This window comes from Theobroma cacao, chromosome 7, assembly GCF_000208745.1.
Source record: "Theobroma cacao cultivar B97-61/B2 chromosome 7, Criollo_cocoa_genome_V2, whole genome shotgun sequence".
NCBI lineage: Eukaryota > Viridiplantae > Streptophyta > Magnoliopsida > Malvales > Malvaceae > Theobroma > Theobroma cacao.
In genome coordinates, this window is record NC_030856.1 from 7,744,393 (window position 1) to 7,761,600 (window position 17,208).

General features: G+C 31.9%; 1 protein-coding gene and 1 long non-coding RNA gene across 2 annotated transcripts in view; one reads left to right on the forward strand and one right to left on the reverse strand.

Annotated features, from left to right (window-relative positions):
- LOC18594340 (LRR receptor-like serine/threonine-protein kinase GSO2) overlaps window positions 1–17,208 on the forward strand; it is a 49,795-nt gene that overhangs the window by 32,232 nt on the left and 355 nt on the right. The window contains exons 9-10 of the mRNA XM_018124846.1: window positions 14,938–15,009; window positions 15,869–17,141. Coding sequence (XP_017980335.1) covers window positions 14,938–15,009; window positions 15,869–16,845 — 1,049 coding nt within the window. The 3' untranslated portion in view covers window positions 16,846–17,141. The remainder of the gene's footprint in view (window positions 1–14,937; window positions 15,010–15,868; window positions 17,142–17,208) is intronic.
- On the reverse strand, window positions 11,207–13,775 carry LOC108662938. Its single transcript, XR_001928826.1, has 4 exons — window positions 13,744–13,775; window positions 13,016–13,097; window positions 12,091–12,158; window positions 11,207–11,664 (listed from the first exon to the last, which is right to left on the reverse strand). It is a non-coding gene; the product is annotated as an uncharacterized LOC108662938 (long non-coding RNA).

Sequence of the window (17,208 nt, forward strand, 5' to 3'; positions counted from 1 at the left end):
GTTACATTTGCAACAACAATAATGAAACACTAACCTATAAACACAAAGAGCCTTCTTCATATCTCCAAATGCAGCTGCAACTTTCTATTAAATTTCAAGCTGTTAGTATCTATTGATAGTAGATCAATTAAATATGGGAAAAGGTTTTCAACAGAATAGGTTAGATCATATAACTCATTTTAGCACAAGGTTGTAATGCCTGTTACTGAAAGACAATATATGGAAGTATCTATTAAAGAGCAAAGTCATTAAAACTCAATAAGATGAAGTTACCACAGAAAAGAAATTAAAAGTAAGTCCACAGAAAAAAAGTGGAATGTAATAATTACCATGAGTCTCTTTTGAAGTATGGATAGCATTTGATCTTTAGAGTAGGCATAGAAGGTTACAACCATAGGTTTACCTAACACAAAAGTGGTAGCATAACTAATTAGCATTACTTCCAAAACAACCAAGCATCCATATCGCATCATTGCAACTAACCATTACTATAGAAGGGGCTAAAGCATTGCTTGAAGTTGATATAAGTAGAGAAATACAATAAAGGAATAAAAAGAATTTTGCACTAGATTGAGTTCACTACATTTCCTATTTTCCTGGAAATCGAAACTCCAAAAAATAAAATGCATATGGTAAATCTAAAATAATATCAAAAAAATTAAAACAAATATATAAAATACCTTATATCATGGGCGTAATTGGCGTTGCGGTCGTTGCAACAAACGGGTCCTGAAGGGGGGCGCCTAAGGCTGAACTTGTCCTAACGTGAAAAAAATAACATAAAGTCAAAAGAGTTTAGAAAATGTTTGAAGATTTCTTTAGATGCATGCCAATTGAAAATTTTCTTAGTAGCCAAACGGGAAAAATGAATAAAGAGAGAAAAAGAGAATTTACCTATCTTAGGAAAAATTCGAGAGGAAAAATATCTGAAAAATTTTGGTGAGAAACGGAGTAAGAGAAGATATATCATCTGACCTTTTGAGAGATAGATAGTATAAAGTGAGTGATTTTTCAAGAAAAAAAATACTAACTAAAAGGCAAGGGGCTTTGTTTTAGGTTGTTTCATGGCCTATGACTTCCTCTATTTTACGAGCTTTTTTTTTTAATTTTCCTTTGTTTTGTGGGTTTGTCTCTTTTAATTTATTTTAATTTGTCTTATGTTATTGCCCTTTAAATTTTGCATTTGAATGGAAATATATTTAGTGTTATATAATAAATTTAGTTACATTATAACAAATGCAGCTAAAATTATGTAGTAAAAAGTCTAAAATATTGTAGTAAGGTACACTTACTATGGCCTTTTAGGCAAATTAAAATGATTAGTTGGTAATAAAATTTTATTCATTAGTTCAAATTTATATTTTTAGTATTTATTTAGATTGTCTTTGAAAACGTTGATTGCTTCTTTAATTATCAATTTCGAAATATATACTTGTATTTAAAGAATGAGAATCAACCAACAAAATAATGAAACAAATTAACTTTTTCTTTTGATAAGTAAATGCATTTTGTTAATGACCAAAAATGACAACCATGGTCATAACTTTATACAAGAGCTTAATCGTCCAATAACACCTAGCTTAGAAATATCAAACACCCTTACCAACTTAGAATACAAAAACATTGTGAAAAATAACTCCTCATAGTCAAATGTTCAACCATCATAGCCCTAAATCAGCCTCCTAAATTACAGCAACCTAATGCATTTTTAGCTACATTTAAACATAACAACATTGCCTTACAATACTAGCAAAATACAATCAGTCTTTTTCAATTCTTTATAGGTAGCATTAAAACACACCACTATATCCTAACTATAATTGCAATGCATAATCCAAAACTTTGTTCCTTTGTTGCACTTCTTGCCCTGGATTCATTTAAGTCAACGGTACATGTAATTCCTCCCTTGTTACACCAGTTTCTACCAAAAATCATTATAGTCATTTTTTATCTTTCTACCAACAAGCTTTATTCTATTTTCTTTGTAAAACCACAATCTTAGAACCCTATATACATCATATCCTATATCCATCACCTTAGCCACTTCAAGCTTGAGAGAAAAGGTTCACAACTAGAAAATAAGTTTGAGGAGGTGATAATGCTAATACCGTAATTCTCCTTTGGCCCTTAACATAGGAAGAAACAAGAAGTCAGTGTTCAATTTATTACTTGTCTTTTTAGATATGTACTATAACAATCTAGATCTAAACTTCACTATCTCAATAACTTTTCAAGCCTAAGCCACTTGACCCTTAAAAACTTAAGCTCAAGTTATTAGTAAAACTCTTATATAAGTTTTAACAATTACATTCATATCCTATGTGAGATAAGGTATTACAATCTCACCTACTCAAATCCTTGATGTTCTCATCAAGAGCACACATCAAATCACAATTAAAGCCCACTCCAGAAGGTCAAGATCTCACCAGCATAATGTAAAAGCCCACATCAAATTGGCATATGCTCTTATACCAATTGTAACGACCCAAGTCCAAGCATTACTAGTTAATAACTTTTCAAGCCTAAACCATATGGCCCTTAAAAGCTTAAGCTTAAATTGAGAGTAATGATTGACTTAAACCTTTATATATGCCTTAATAATCACATTCACATCCGATGTGAAATGGGATATCACATGTACCTTCTAATTCTATACATTTCTTAAGAATTACGTTTTCATCATAATTTGCTAACAAACCAAGATTCTTTCCTATGCTCCATATTTCTCTTGCTTTTGCAAAATCAGAGCATTTCTAATTTAAAACTCCTCATCCCAAAAGGATTCATTGACCATTCTCGAATATCGTCCCTAATCTTGAGACACTTCATTCTTTTTACCTTCCTACCTTTCTTTTTTAACTTTGTTGATTTCCCTTTCCATAATCTCTTTTCAATCTCCTTTAAACAACTTGATTTGCAATTTCTAAGCTTTGTTGATAGTGGCAACATTGAAGCTAAAATATTTTGCTCTAATGTGAAATTTCCAACAGATGATAGTTCAACGGTGGGCTTGGGCTTTTCATTTTTTTTGAGATAATGATAACTTTAGGTTTGTCATTATCACTCTTAAGCCACAAAATAATTTGGCTTCTTCTTTTTTTCTTCCTCCGTCGTGGTCATTTTCCCTCTTTTTTTCTTTTAAAATTCTAATATCCCTTGTGATTCTACCACCAAATATAACCTTATGGCAAACATTCGCTTCCTTCTCCATGTTATGGTTGTGGTGCTATTGCTTAACATTTTGACTACTTTGTCTACGAAATCACCTAACATCATAAATAACTAATTAGCTTTTCTTGCACTCAAAGCCCATGTAACTCATGACCATCAGAACTTGGTGGCAACCAATAGGATTAGTTTTACTTTTTTTTTCCAATTGGATTGGTGTCACTTGTGAATCTGATCATCAAAGAATCATCCCTTTTGATCTTTCTAACAAGGGTTTTATAAGCACCATTTCTTAGCTTAACACCCGATTTAATCATTTTCATGGCTCATTAATCGTAGACTTGGCTAGTTTGTCTTAGTTTAAATATATAAACTTTGGTCACTATAGCGTTGGTGGGGAAATCGTATCATGGTTTGATTCATTCACTCAAATTTTATGTTTATATATGTGTGATAATAACTTATCTAATATTATTTGTCACATTCCAATTCAGAATCATGACCGGTGTAAGGGTTTAATGGGAAGGACTCACTTGACCTAAGCAAACCTTAGATATGGCAGACAAAAATCAGCTAATAGATTATAAAACCATTAGCAAATCTCTATATATGAATATATATAAATCTCAAAGTTCAAATGCACTATCTTGTGCTTAACATTCAGAATCGAAATAATTTTCATTTTCAAAAGCAATTTTTATTGGCTTCAATGTAGAAAATATTCAAGATCTAAGCAAAAAATTAAATTGCTTGATCAAAACATAAAGAATTACATAAGGGGCTATTTATAATAGCTAACTAAACATAACCCCTACTTGGTATGCAAGTAATATAATAGCCAACTAAACCAAAACCTACTTGGTGTGCAAGTAAAGATAATTGTAAATAAGAAAATATTCTAACCCCAGACTTCCTTGGGGTACAAGTAAAGTAAAAAAAAAATAAAAAAATATTTTCCCTAAAATATTCCTAAAATTAATAATTATAGGTCATGATGACACTTCCCTTCAAGTTGGAGCATAGATATCAATCATGCCCAACTTCTCAATTATAACATGGAACATTTTCCTTAAAATTGCTTTCGTGAGAATATCAACTAACTAACCTTTAGAATGGACAAATGAAATTTGTATAATTTTTTGATCGAGGTTCTCCTTGATGAAATACTTATCAATTTCAACATGCTTGGTGTGATCATGTTGTACAGGATTCTATGCAATTCCAATGGCTGCCTTATTATCACAACAAAGATTCATAGGTTTTGCATATTCAATTCCTAACTTTTTGAGAATTCTCCTAATCCACAATAATTAGCATGCACAATGAGCCATACCTCGAAATTCAACTTTTGCACTTGATCTTGCCATAATCTTTTGCTTTTTGCTTTTCTAAGTGACAAGATTACCTTCCACGAAAGTAAAATAACCAGATGTGGATCTTCTAGTTGTTTGATCACCTGCCCAATCTAAATTCGTAAATCCTTCAATGTTAAAGACATCACTTTTCATGAAGAACAAACCTTTGCTCGGAGCACTCTTCAAGTATATTAAGATTCAATATACTGAATTCATATGTTCTTCACTTGGTGCATGCATAAACTAGCTTACGACACTTACAACATAAGCTATATCTGGTCTTATGTGTGACAAATAAATTAATCTTCCAACCAAGCATTGATAACAACCCTTATTTATTGGAACTTGATCTGAAAAAATTCCAAGCTCATGATTCATCTCCATAGGCGTGCCTGCTGGTTTGCAAGCAAGCATTCCAGTTTCGATTAAAAGATCTAGCACATATTTTCATTGTGAAAAGAAAATCCCATGTTTCAATCTTGCAACCTCAATCCCTAAGAAATATTTAAGTTGCCCCAAATCCTTTATTTCAAATTTAGCAGCCAAATATTCCTGTAATGCTTTCATTTCATATGGGTCATCTCTCGTCAAAACCATATCATGAACATACACGATTAAAGTTGTTACCTTCCCATGTTTATGTTTTTATAAACAATGTATGGTCTGAGTTACTTTGCTTAAAACCAAATGCTTTCATTATAGAAGAAAACCTCCCAAAGCAAGCTTTAGGTGACTGTTTCAACCCATATAATGTCTTTTTCAGTTTACAAACTTCCCTTATACACAAAAAACTGTATTTAATTCTGAGTGGTAACTCCATGTAAACTTTTTTCTCTAAGTCTCCATTGAGTAAAGCATTTTTAACATCAAATTGTTGTAAAGGCCAATCTCGATTTGCTACTATAGATATGGGAATACGAATTGTATTGATCTTGGCTACTGGTGCAAATGTCTCTTGATAATCCACCCCATGCTTTTGTATATATTATTTTGCAACTAACTTTGCTTTATATCTGTCAATGCTGTCATATGTTTTAAGTTTCACCATAAATACCCATCTACATCCAATCGTCTTTTTTCCTTTGTGTAAGGGAACCAGTTTCCAAGTAGCATTCTTTTGCAAAACCTCTATTTCTTCATTCAGCGCCTTGATCCATTTCAGGTCTTTTAATGCATCTTGCAAACTACTAGAAATAGATACAATGGATAATTGATTAATAATGAGTACATATGATTCAGACAATCTATAGGAGGACATATAGTTGTCAATTGGGTATTTGACCTTGGCTTTAGGATCAAGTTCATATTGTTTCTTTAGGAATCCTTTATTCGATCTTTGTGAATATTTAGGAACTATCCTTTCTAAAGGAACATTTGTTTCATGGGACTCATCTAATATGGGATTCAAGATTTCATAGGATTCATCAAAATATGGGATTTGAGATTACATTATCAGATATAGAATCTAGGATTACTTAAGGGAGAACATTCTGGGTTGATTCTTCTATTAATGGTGTAAGTATTGGCATGGGCAACTTTGAGGACTCTCTAATGGAAACACTTGATTCACTTGCTAGAAGAACTAACTCACTCTCAATATCAGGAATACTATCACAACATTGTTGAACACTTTTCCCAAAATGTTCAGTCACATCCTCTAAGTCCATAAACTCCTCTCTTCTACCACTTTATTGTAACACATTCTCTTCACTAGAGCTTTCCCCTGAATAAAAGGTCTAGAGACTTCCCCTAAAAAATAATGCTCTAATTCACAAAAAGAAACATCAAGGTTACATGTAATTTATGGGTTTAAAGGTCATAGCACCTATACCTTTTTTGAAAATCAAAATAGCCAACAAAGACACATCGTTTTACCCATGGATCAAGTTTATTTCGCAAGTTTTTTGGAAAGTGAACATATGCAGTGCAACCAAAAACTCATGGTTCAAGATTCGAGAGATGGGGAACTAAAAGTAAAGATCGATTTTTTTGTTGAGGGGTTTGAAAGTCTATTATCCCGAGAAGGTATTCAGTTAATAAGGTAGGTAAAGGATTTTACAACTTCTCCCTAATAAAACCAAGGCATGTTCAAGCCAAATAGAGAAGCACAAACCACTTCCAATATTTATCTATTTTTCCTCTCTACCAATCCATTTTACTGTGGATTATAGGTACAAGAAGTTTGATAACGAATCTCATGATGGCTCAAAAAATCATTAAGAGATCCACCATACTCAGGACCATTGTCTATTTGTAAAGCACGAATTTGCTTTTGGTACTAAGTGCCCACCATAGTATAAAATTTTTGAAATGTTGTGCATACATCACTTATATTTTAAAACAGAGATACCCAAGTCATTCTAGTGCATTCATCAACAAATGTAACAAAGTAATGAGCTTTAAAGATAGAAGGAATTTTTATAAGACCCCAAACATGAGAGTGAATAACCGCAAAAGGTTTTGAGCTTTTATTCAAACATGGTGGATAAGAAATGCGATGGCTCTTCGCTAGTTCGCAAATATCACAATGAAAATCCAAATCATTTAAACCTGAAAATAGATGTAGTTGTAATTTCCTGAGATAATCGAGATAAAGATATACCAATCTTCGATGCCATAACCATATAGTCGCTCAAGACTTGTCTTTAATACTTGTTAGATTCACCTTGTTGAATTTTGGTATCCCACTTTTTGTTAACTCCAATAAAGTTTGCCTTGCCTAACACCATAACCAAGAACCTCCGAGTCAAAATGTCTTGAAAAATGCAAAATGAAGGCCAAAGGTTATAGTGCAATCAAGAACAGAGGTAATTTGGCTAATAGACAAAAGATTACATTGAAAGGATAGAACAACAAGTACTATATCCAATGTAAGAGTATTGGATAATATAACAAATCCATTTCTGACAACAAGACATGTACTACCATTAGCTGTGGAGATAATAGATTGAGAATAAGGGAGAACTAATTATAGCTGACAAAGTCCTTAGTCATATGGTCAAATGCACCTGTATCAATAATCCAAGTATTATTCTCAAATGTTGCAGAGAATACCGGTGCCTTACCAACCATACCTGATTAGGCAATGTTTGCCGTAGACTTCGATTGTTTTTTTTTCGTGGATGTCACCATGGCTTTCCTTGCAATCTGCTTTTTAGGTTTCTATGTGAAGTCCCACCACTCAGGATAGCCAATGATTTCATAATATCTTTGTTTCGAATGACCTATTTCACCACAATGAGTACATATCAGAATGTCAGATTTTTTAGTTGATTGATTGCTTTGATTCTTTGAGGAGTTAGATGATGGTTCTTGTCGAGTTCAGTTGGCTAGCATAGTTGTGCTCTCAAAATTTGGACGAGAGCCTCCCATTGTCTATCTTTGTTGATATTCTTTCCTGACATATGCATACGTGCTTTCCAACTCAAGTTTTAGATCTTTTCATAAGATTTCTCCATAAACCTGATCAAATTCAAAATCAAGTCCACTTAGAAAAATATGGACTCAAAGCTTAGCCATCGCAGAATGCAATTAGACTACACCTTCAACTGTTCCTTCCGATGACATAGTCTTGTGATCAATTTCTTGAAAAATAGCCACAAGTTCATTATAGTATATTGATAATGGTCAGCCATTTTGTTTGGTAGAGAAAGATCTCTAGCTCAATTCAAAAATACAAGTCTCATTTGATCCATAATAAAAGGTTTTCGATATAGCTTCCTATATCTCCTTGGCTATGGGAAAACGAATAAATCGTTGCATCAGTGATGGACTCATTAAATCAATAAGCCAGCTTTACACTTTGTGATCTTCAGTAATCCATGTTCCAAGGTTCGGATCTTTAGGTGCAGTTTTTTTGCTTTCTCGGTGAGATATCCAGCTTTGTTATGAGTGCAAATACACATTTCCATGAGTTGAGACCATAATGAGTAATTTGTCTCATCTAGTGTAATATTAGTAAGAAACATATAATTGTCTTGGTAGACAAAAATTGGTGATGTTGGGTTGCCAAGTATCGTTGGAGCCATAGAATTGCTTAGTTCAATTGAAACATTAGAATTGGTTTTTGCCATGTAGTTTTAGATGAATAGAAAAAAGAAAAAAATATGATGGTGATTTTTGAGTACAAACCTTTTGGATTAGAACCTGACTCTGATACCATGTAAAAAATATTCAAGATCTAAACAAAGAATTATACTGCTTAATCAAAAAATAAAGAATTATATAAGGGGCTATTTATAATAGCTAACTAAATTCAAACTTACTTGGTATGCAAATAAAGTAATTATAATAGTCAACTAAACCTAAACCTACTTGGTGTGCAAGTAAAGAAAATAGTAAATAAATAAGTATTCTAACCCTAGACTTCTTAAGAATACAAGCAAAGTAACAAAAAAATAGAAAAATATTCTCTCTAAAATATTCTTAAAAATTAATAATTACAACTCATGCTGACACTCAAACATCAGAATGTCATTTCAAGTCTCTAATCCTTCTGTCTAAATACTCTTTATGGCGTAAAATCTAATTTAGGCAGTATAACAAAAAGATAAAAGTTATTTCTAAGCAATATAAAAATCAAAGCCACGCAAAAAGATAAAGACGACATCAACCTAATAGAATCAGTACTACATAAAACAAAAGTTCACAACCATCATATAAGGCCACAAAACTAAACTAACTAGAAAAAATAGCACTTACACATAAATCAAGAATAATCGTGCACTAAATTAAAATTTTAAAAACTAATAATGTCATTTGCCATCTTGTGGCCAAATCATAAAGTATAAATACTTATTACAAAGTATAAAACAAAGTACAATAGACCCAATAGATAGGCAAACAGAGATAGTAAAGTACAACTCAAATAAAAGGTGACGTTTACTAGATACCTTATCAACCACCTACCACAAAATTGAAGTAGTTCTCTCCAAAAGACGATGAGTCAAGTAGTCCATTAATTTGAAACAACAAATGCAACTTATGTGTGTGAATTATAAAACTCCATGAATAAATAACGAGAAGAAGGAACTAGTTAAATAGAAGAGTGTTTATATAAATACATTTTTAAATATAAAAAATGTAACCATAAGTTCAAATCTCAAATCTTTCATATTTCATTTCAACAACGTGACAAGAGCTTAATCAGAATGTTTTAGATCAACACAAAACCCATGGAAAGTTTAGTTGGAACTAACCAAGTCTAATACATCTCAAAATCCTTTTAAGAGAGTGAAAATTTCATATATAAGCCTTAAGTATTGATACATCTTTCAAACATATCGATACTTATCAAACAGAATGCTTTCCAAAGCCTTCTAGACATAAAGTATCACTACTTATATCAAAAGTATCAATTCTTTTAACATAGAGAGCTTACTGACTTTCAAGTATCATTACTTTCAACACAAAACGTATTTATGGGTAATTTAAGGAATAGGTATCTATATCTCATTCAAGAATATCAATGCTTCCTTCATAATTTTCTAGATTTCAACTTTAAATCAATCGTTTAGTTCCTAAACAAAGTATAATATCATTTTATTTCAAAAGTTCTCATATTTTAGATACAAAATAGAGTAAAAAATCGATTCAACATAGATTTCTTCAAATCAGTAATCAGAACAGATATATCAATTTTAAATTCAAAATCAAAGTCATAAAATCATCCTTTTCAAGTCTTAAACATCACTTAACAGAACTTAAATGTTTATGGAGCACTAGCTTAAGAAGAACAAATAGAAATTGAGGATAAGATATTTTCCCAACTATCTAGACATACAGAAAGTGTTGTAACACCAATATAATCTGGTGCATGTAGCCACTGACTTTAAAACTGAACAACAAACAAGGTATCATCCCCACTTTTTGGACATACAAAGGGTGTCGTCATACCAATTTAGTCTAGTGTATATAGCCATCGACATCAGAACATAATAGATCATTGTGCACAACGATTAACGTTTACTATTGCTAACTATAGGTCTTTAACTTAATAGGCTCCACTAAAATTTATCAAAACAAATTTCATTCCAAAGTATCAAAGTTGAAAATCATTGGGTGAATTTGTTCACCTATGCAAACAGATATGTTGAGACATGATTTCAATCAATGTCATCAACTCAAGCTCATTTACCAAAAACAAAGTATCCTTATGTTATGGCTTGTTCAAAACATAGTTCTACATGATTTCCAAATTTGAACATGCTTGCGATTCATAGACAAACATAAGAATTTTGAGATATTAAACATTCAAAGTGTTTGTTTCCTGTGCATAAAACCATGTATGTAATAAACATATTTAAATAGCATATACCTACACTTTCTTAAACATGTTTAAACATGACAAACATCGTCATAAACCTTTTACATAATTCGTGCTTAATTAATCAATAATAGAATTTGATGCAAATTCATAGACAAGGCATGCTAAATTATATCAAAATAATAAAAAATGCAATATCTACTCACCTAATAAAAAATGCCTTTTCCTCTAGCAGTTCCAACAAAAAGTCTTTCAATCCGGTATAATTACATTTGCAACACAACCTAACGATGAACAACCATTATCAACCACTCCTAATCTTTCCATCAATTTCATAATAACCAATATATTCCATAAAAAATTCATTCAACCATTCTCTAACCTAAACTCAATGTCTAAACCTTAGATACAACTAGAGTTCTTTGTAATCTTACCTTGGTTTAGGTTAGAGAATGGTTGAAGGAAGTGTGCCTCAAGAAATCATGAATTTGACTAGATTAAGGAAGTTAGACCTCAAAGAGAACAACCTACAAGGTATGCTACTGTGGGTCTTTCTCTAGATAAATTAAAATGATTAGTTAGTAATTTATATTGATTTATAGGTTCAGATTTTGGATTTCGGTTTTTGTTTAGATTGAATAAAAACTTGAATTTAGAAGAAAAAATTTAAACTACAAATTTATTATAAATGTGAGTGATAGAATTCATAAAAACATGGCGTTATTAATTATTTTGGATGCATTGGATTTGTGAGATGTCACGACCCGGTACTTCCCTCGAGCCCGTGACAACTGCAGCGACGTCCCGATGGACATTCATTGCCCAGAATGCTAACCAGAACCTCGCAAGGCTTTAATATCAGTTTTCACACCTCCCCTATGAGCAACAATTGTTAAGTAGCATGTTTTGAGAGATTATAAACTATTTCCAAATTAAAACAATAGAAAAATAACTTTTGTCTCATAGGGGCATTTTCGTCATTTTTTTTCAAAAATCTCAAAACCAGATAAAAATGTAGTATTTGAGTGAAAAACACATATTTCATGTTCAGGAAAAAATTTAAATGTCTAAAACATTCATTTAAAGTGAACTATAATTATTTGAATATAATAAAAATATTCAATAAAATATTTTATTTTTTTATAAAACAATATTTATAGAGTTATCGGTAAATAATTTTTGTAGCATAAAAGCTAAATAAATTCATACATACTGTAATACAGATAACCAAAGTATAAGATTTAATTTACAATGACACGTGGGCCCACGAACGACCAAAAGTATTAGAAGAAATAAACCTACAGTTTTTTGAGGATGTAAGCCCAACTGTAGTCCTCAATGAAATGAGCTATCTACCGATTATCCTGAGCCTGAAATTAGTAGAAAGGAGGGTGGTGAGATTATATAATCCTGATGAGTAAACAAACATCATCTAAATCAGCTAAAGCCGAGTAATAGGAGACAATCAAAATATCCCATCACAATACGTATTTCACAACTTGAAAATTTATCCCAACCCATGCAAACAATTATATTTCATTTAATTTCTCAATAAGTCTTATGACTTTCATAAACATTTGGCTCATGCCATCAAATAATAATCGGTGATACCTTGATCAGAGGCATCCAATTGAGCCCACCAAGGCTGTTAAAAATTTCGTATACACATAAACATATTTTTAGTTTGAAAAACACAGTCGTTCCTTGGCGTTAGCAGAGTTCATCATCACGAGGTGGTTTGGCGTGACGTGAACTCTAACCATACCTCAGGAGATACCCTACGCGCCTCTTCGATCAAGGTACAAATATAACCGGATTTCGTGCCCCTCTAATAGGCTGGTCCACAGAACCCGCCCATTGCAGCAAGCTAAACCCACCATACAATAAAATTTGCAATAGCATGACATGGCAATTATTTTATTTTACAGCCTTTCAAGGCTAAATACACAGTTCATATATTTCAACACAAATACCAATTCGACCATTCATGCAATTATTTTCATAAGCCAATCAATTAGAGCCATAAATTCACAATACAACAAATGGTCTCCAATTACTCTATTTTCAAAGCTATCATTCAATTTCAAGACAATTTATAAAATCATTTCATTTAAACACATTTGGTTTATAAAACCTAAAAATTAATCATTGAAACTCATTTTTCATAAAATCATAAAATTGGATAAAAACCACTTTAGATAATTAAGATGATAGTAAGATTACTCACTGTAATGGAAATCGAGTTTCGAGTACTTTGATTTCTTGATCCTCGGGTACTATCTTTTTGCCCTTTTCAGAGGATTCACCACCTAGATATAATGCAAAAATCAAGTAATTTACCACATTGGTGGTAAACCGTTATTAAAACTAGTCTAAACTCTATATGAATGCATGATATGAAACGCGAATTGTTCGGATAATCGCCTACATGCAATGTTGGCCTAACTCGATCTATCACCCCATTAATTGGCCAATATGTCCAATTCAACTCCAATTAACTCTATTTTTCTTCCAATTCTCCAAATCATCAAAAACAAATTAAATAACTTGAAATATGGCAAAATCATCCTCATATTTTCTCTTGGAAAATTTGGCCATGGTGAGTGCATCAACATTATGATTTTTCCTACTTGATTTTCTCACCATAATTCATTATTTCCTAACCAATTCACTTGAAATAAAATCAAAATCATCATCAATATTCCACATGGAGAAATCAGCCAATGATGGGTGATGGGAGAACATGAATTTTTCTTGCTTGATTTTCATGCTACACTTCGTTAACTAACTAAAAACACTAAAATACATTGAAATCTAACCAAATCAAGCATCAAAACCTCCCTCTAAGTGTTCGGCCAGCAAGATACCCATCATGAAATCATGTGATTCAACCATGGAAAATGCGAAAGAATGTATGGGAAAGGTAGATCACAAGTCAAAATCAAGAAATTTTACCTTTGATTGCTTGATTACTTGAAATCCACCAATTTCCTCTTGAATTTTCACCCTAGGGTTTTTGTTCTTTCTTTTCTTCCTTTGTTCTTGGTGAGGCCGACCCTTATGAAGAGAAATGGGCTGATTTTGTGCTGATTTATAAGGAAAATAATAAAGAAAAAAAAGCTTGACACTTGTCACCTTACCATTGGTCCATTTTTAAATTCTTAACTATTAAGCTTTCTCTCTCCACCACATAAAATCCTTCAATTATCCATGATAATATTGGGTAAAATCCATGTGCTGGACAAGTGTTGGGTGTGTAAAATTACAATTTTGCCCTTGGGTGGCAAAATGACTATTTTACCCCTATGCTCGAAAAAATGTCAAAATTAAAATTTTTCACTTCTCAAACTCAAATTATACTCCAAATGATCAATCTTAGTAAAAAATTTCATCCAACACTCACATCTTAACCTTGGGTGGCAAAATGACCATTTTGCCCCTAGGTCATGAAAATTCCAATTTGACTTCAAATTGGTTTTCGAACTCCGAATCACCATTTTAAGTCATTCTGGGGTTTTAAAATTCTCAATTTCATCTTAAAATCTTTATTTGAACTAGTTCGAGGCCTAATTCAACTTAATTGTACCATTTGGTACATTGCCGTCTTTTAACGATTTTCGAGGTACCCAAGTAAGCAAACATGCATTCTTATGTAGGAATGGCATAATAAACATATTGTAGAGTCAGGCTTGATATGGAATCTCCATTAAGTGGTGGATTTGAAATATGGTTTAGAGAATTTGATATTCAATTATGGTAATAAGTGTTTGATCACCTTCCTAATTTACAATGGCTTAATGTTAATTGAAATTCCAACAAATTTATTTAAATACAAAGCGTTAGAATATACACCCTGTTTGGTAATCAATTGGAAGGCATTGTGACATTAGAAGTCAGGAATTTGACTTGCTAATATATTGTTTTGGTGTGCCTAAAAGAAAATAACATAAAAATTAAGATGCAGTACATGATTAGTTCAAAATATATATCCATGCAAAAGTACAATGTAAAGAAGATAAAAACAGGAAAATGAGAGCACCTATATTGTTGAAAAAGAAAGATAAATACAATATATAGACCTAGTGCTCAACGAAGAAAAGGCTAGGTAAAATTCTAACTTAATTTGAGGAATTGAATCTTATGTTTCAGGTGAAATTCCATCAGCTATTGGAAGCCTGACTTCTCTTTGGTTCCTTGATTTTTGGCACAACAACTTGACCGGTATAATTTCATCTTTCTTCTCCTTTTCTTATGATATATGCATATCAATTTGCAATCCTTTTTAAGTACTTGAAGTTAAAATTAGAAATACATATATATAAAAATATGTAAGACTTGTACATATTCAAAAAAAAAAAAGTGGACAAAGAAGAAGAGCAAAAATAAAATAAAAAAAATCTTAAAATCCTAGATTCAATATATTTCAGATTGATTGAGTGATTAGTGAAATGCAAATACTGTTTGAAACAATTTACCATGTTAAAAAATTACATATATTATGTATTAGTCTTTTTCAAAAAATTATTTTTATATGAAAACTCACTTTTTTACTTTTATACTTTCAATAGAAAAAAGTATATGATAAAAAATTATGACTAAATGGAATATCTATCTATCTACCTATATATATATATATATGAATATATATATATATATATATGAATTTATTATGTGCATATGCATGTGAACACATAAATAGAAGTGTGTGCATGTGTAAAGAGATAGAGTTTAGTAATTTAGCTTTAAAACTTTTATGCCTTCTTTCATAAACATCAAGAGAAACTACAGATTACAGCAAGTTATTTGTCTCTATATATGTAGTATTATAAAAATTTCTTATTAGAGAGATCCCTTTGGTTAGATAGAATAAGAGTAGATGTTGACTTAAAAGTAAAAGAAAATTAGTGAAGCATTGGTTTTCATAGTTTATATCATTAAGTTTCATTAATGATTGTGAAGCAATGTTGCAGTAAGTTCCTATTGTGCTAAAGGAAGCAAAAGTATCATTTTCGCATTTTTATAAAGCAACTTCTCCCGAAGAATATTCAATCCCTTAACCTGTGTTCATATTTTCTCCAAGGACGGCTTCCAACTCTACCACCTTCATTATTTTGGTTCAGCGTGTCAGACAATCAATTAGTTGGAGAAATCCCTTCCTCAATATGCAATTTGAGCTCCCTTCAAGTTCTGGACTTGTCAGATAATAATTTGAATGGAATTATCCCGGTATGTCTTGGAAATTTAACTCTTTTACATTCGAATCTATATCTGAACGACTTTCATGGGGAAATAAGAGAAATTCTATTTCCTAAAAGTTGTTCATTGAGAAGTTTTCGCATCAGCAGCAACCAGCTTGAAGGGCCAATACCACAATCCTTGGTTAATTGCAAGAACTTGGAACTTTTAGATTTGGGGAGGAATAACTTAACTGACGTCTTTCCTTATTGGTTAGGGAGATTGAATCTACAAGTTCTTGCCTTGCAATCCAATAAATTCTATGGCCACATTGTCAATTCTGAAGTTGCATCTTCCTTCTCCCATTTGCGGATCATTAATCTCTCTGACAATGACTTCAGTGGCTGCTTGCCATCAAAATTTTTTGAAAGTTTGCATGCTATAAGCAATGGGTATGAAAACAAAAGTGAAGTAGACTACATGGGAACTAAGTATGTCACTTCTGCGTCGTATTATGATGCCACTTATGTGTATTATGATGAATCTTTATTTGTTACACTAAAAGGGTTGGAGATTGAGTTCAAGAGAATCTTAACCACTTTGACGGTTATTGATTTTTCAAATAATCGATTCAGTGGACAGATTCCTGAAATAATTGGAAAACTTCAATCACTTATAGTCCTCAATCTCTCTCACAATAGTTTAACAGGACCTATACCATCATCCTTAAGTAATTTGTCTAAGGTTGAATCATTAGATCTCTCATCAAACAAGCTTGAAGGAAGTATTCCAGCACAGTTAAAAAATCTTGGATTCTTAGCGGTATTAAACCTTTCTTGGAATAATTTCGTCGGACCCATTCCTCGAAGGCAAACAATTTGATACTTTCACAAATGATAGCTACCTTGGGAACTTGGGTTTATGCGGACTCCCATTATCAAAAGGCTGTGGAAATGATCAGGATTGGGAACCACCTCCAACAATATTTGATGATGATGAAGATACAACAAAAGAATTGAACTGGAGATTTTCTATATTGATCGGGTATGGATGTGGGCTAGTACTGGGATTGAGTATGGGATATATTGTGTTCACATCTAAAAAACCATGGTGGTTCATTAAGATGATCGAAAGAGTTCAGCGAAAATATGTTAGAAGAACATAAGTAATGCTCTCAGGTGAGTTTAGTACTTCTAAAAGTATAACAGTATTTAATTTACCATTAACTTTTTTCTTTTTAATAAG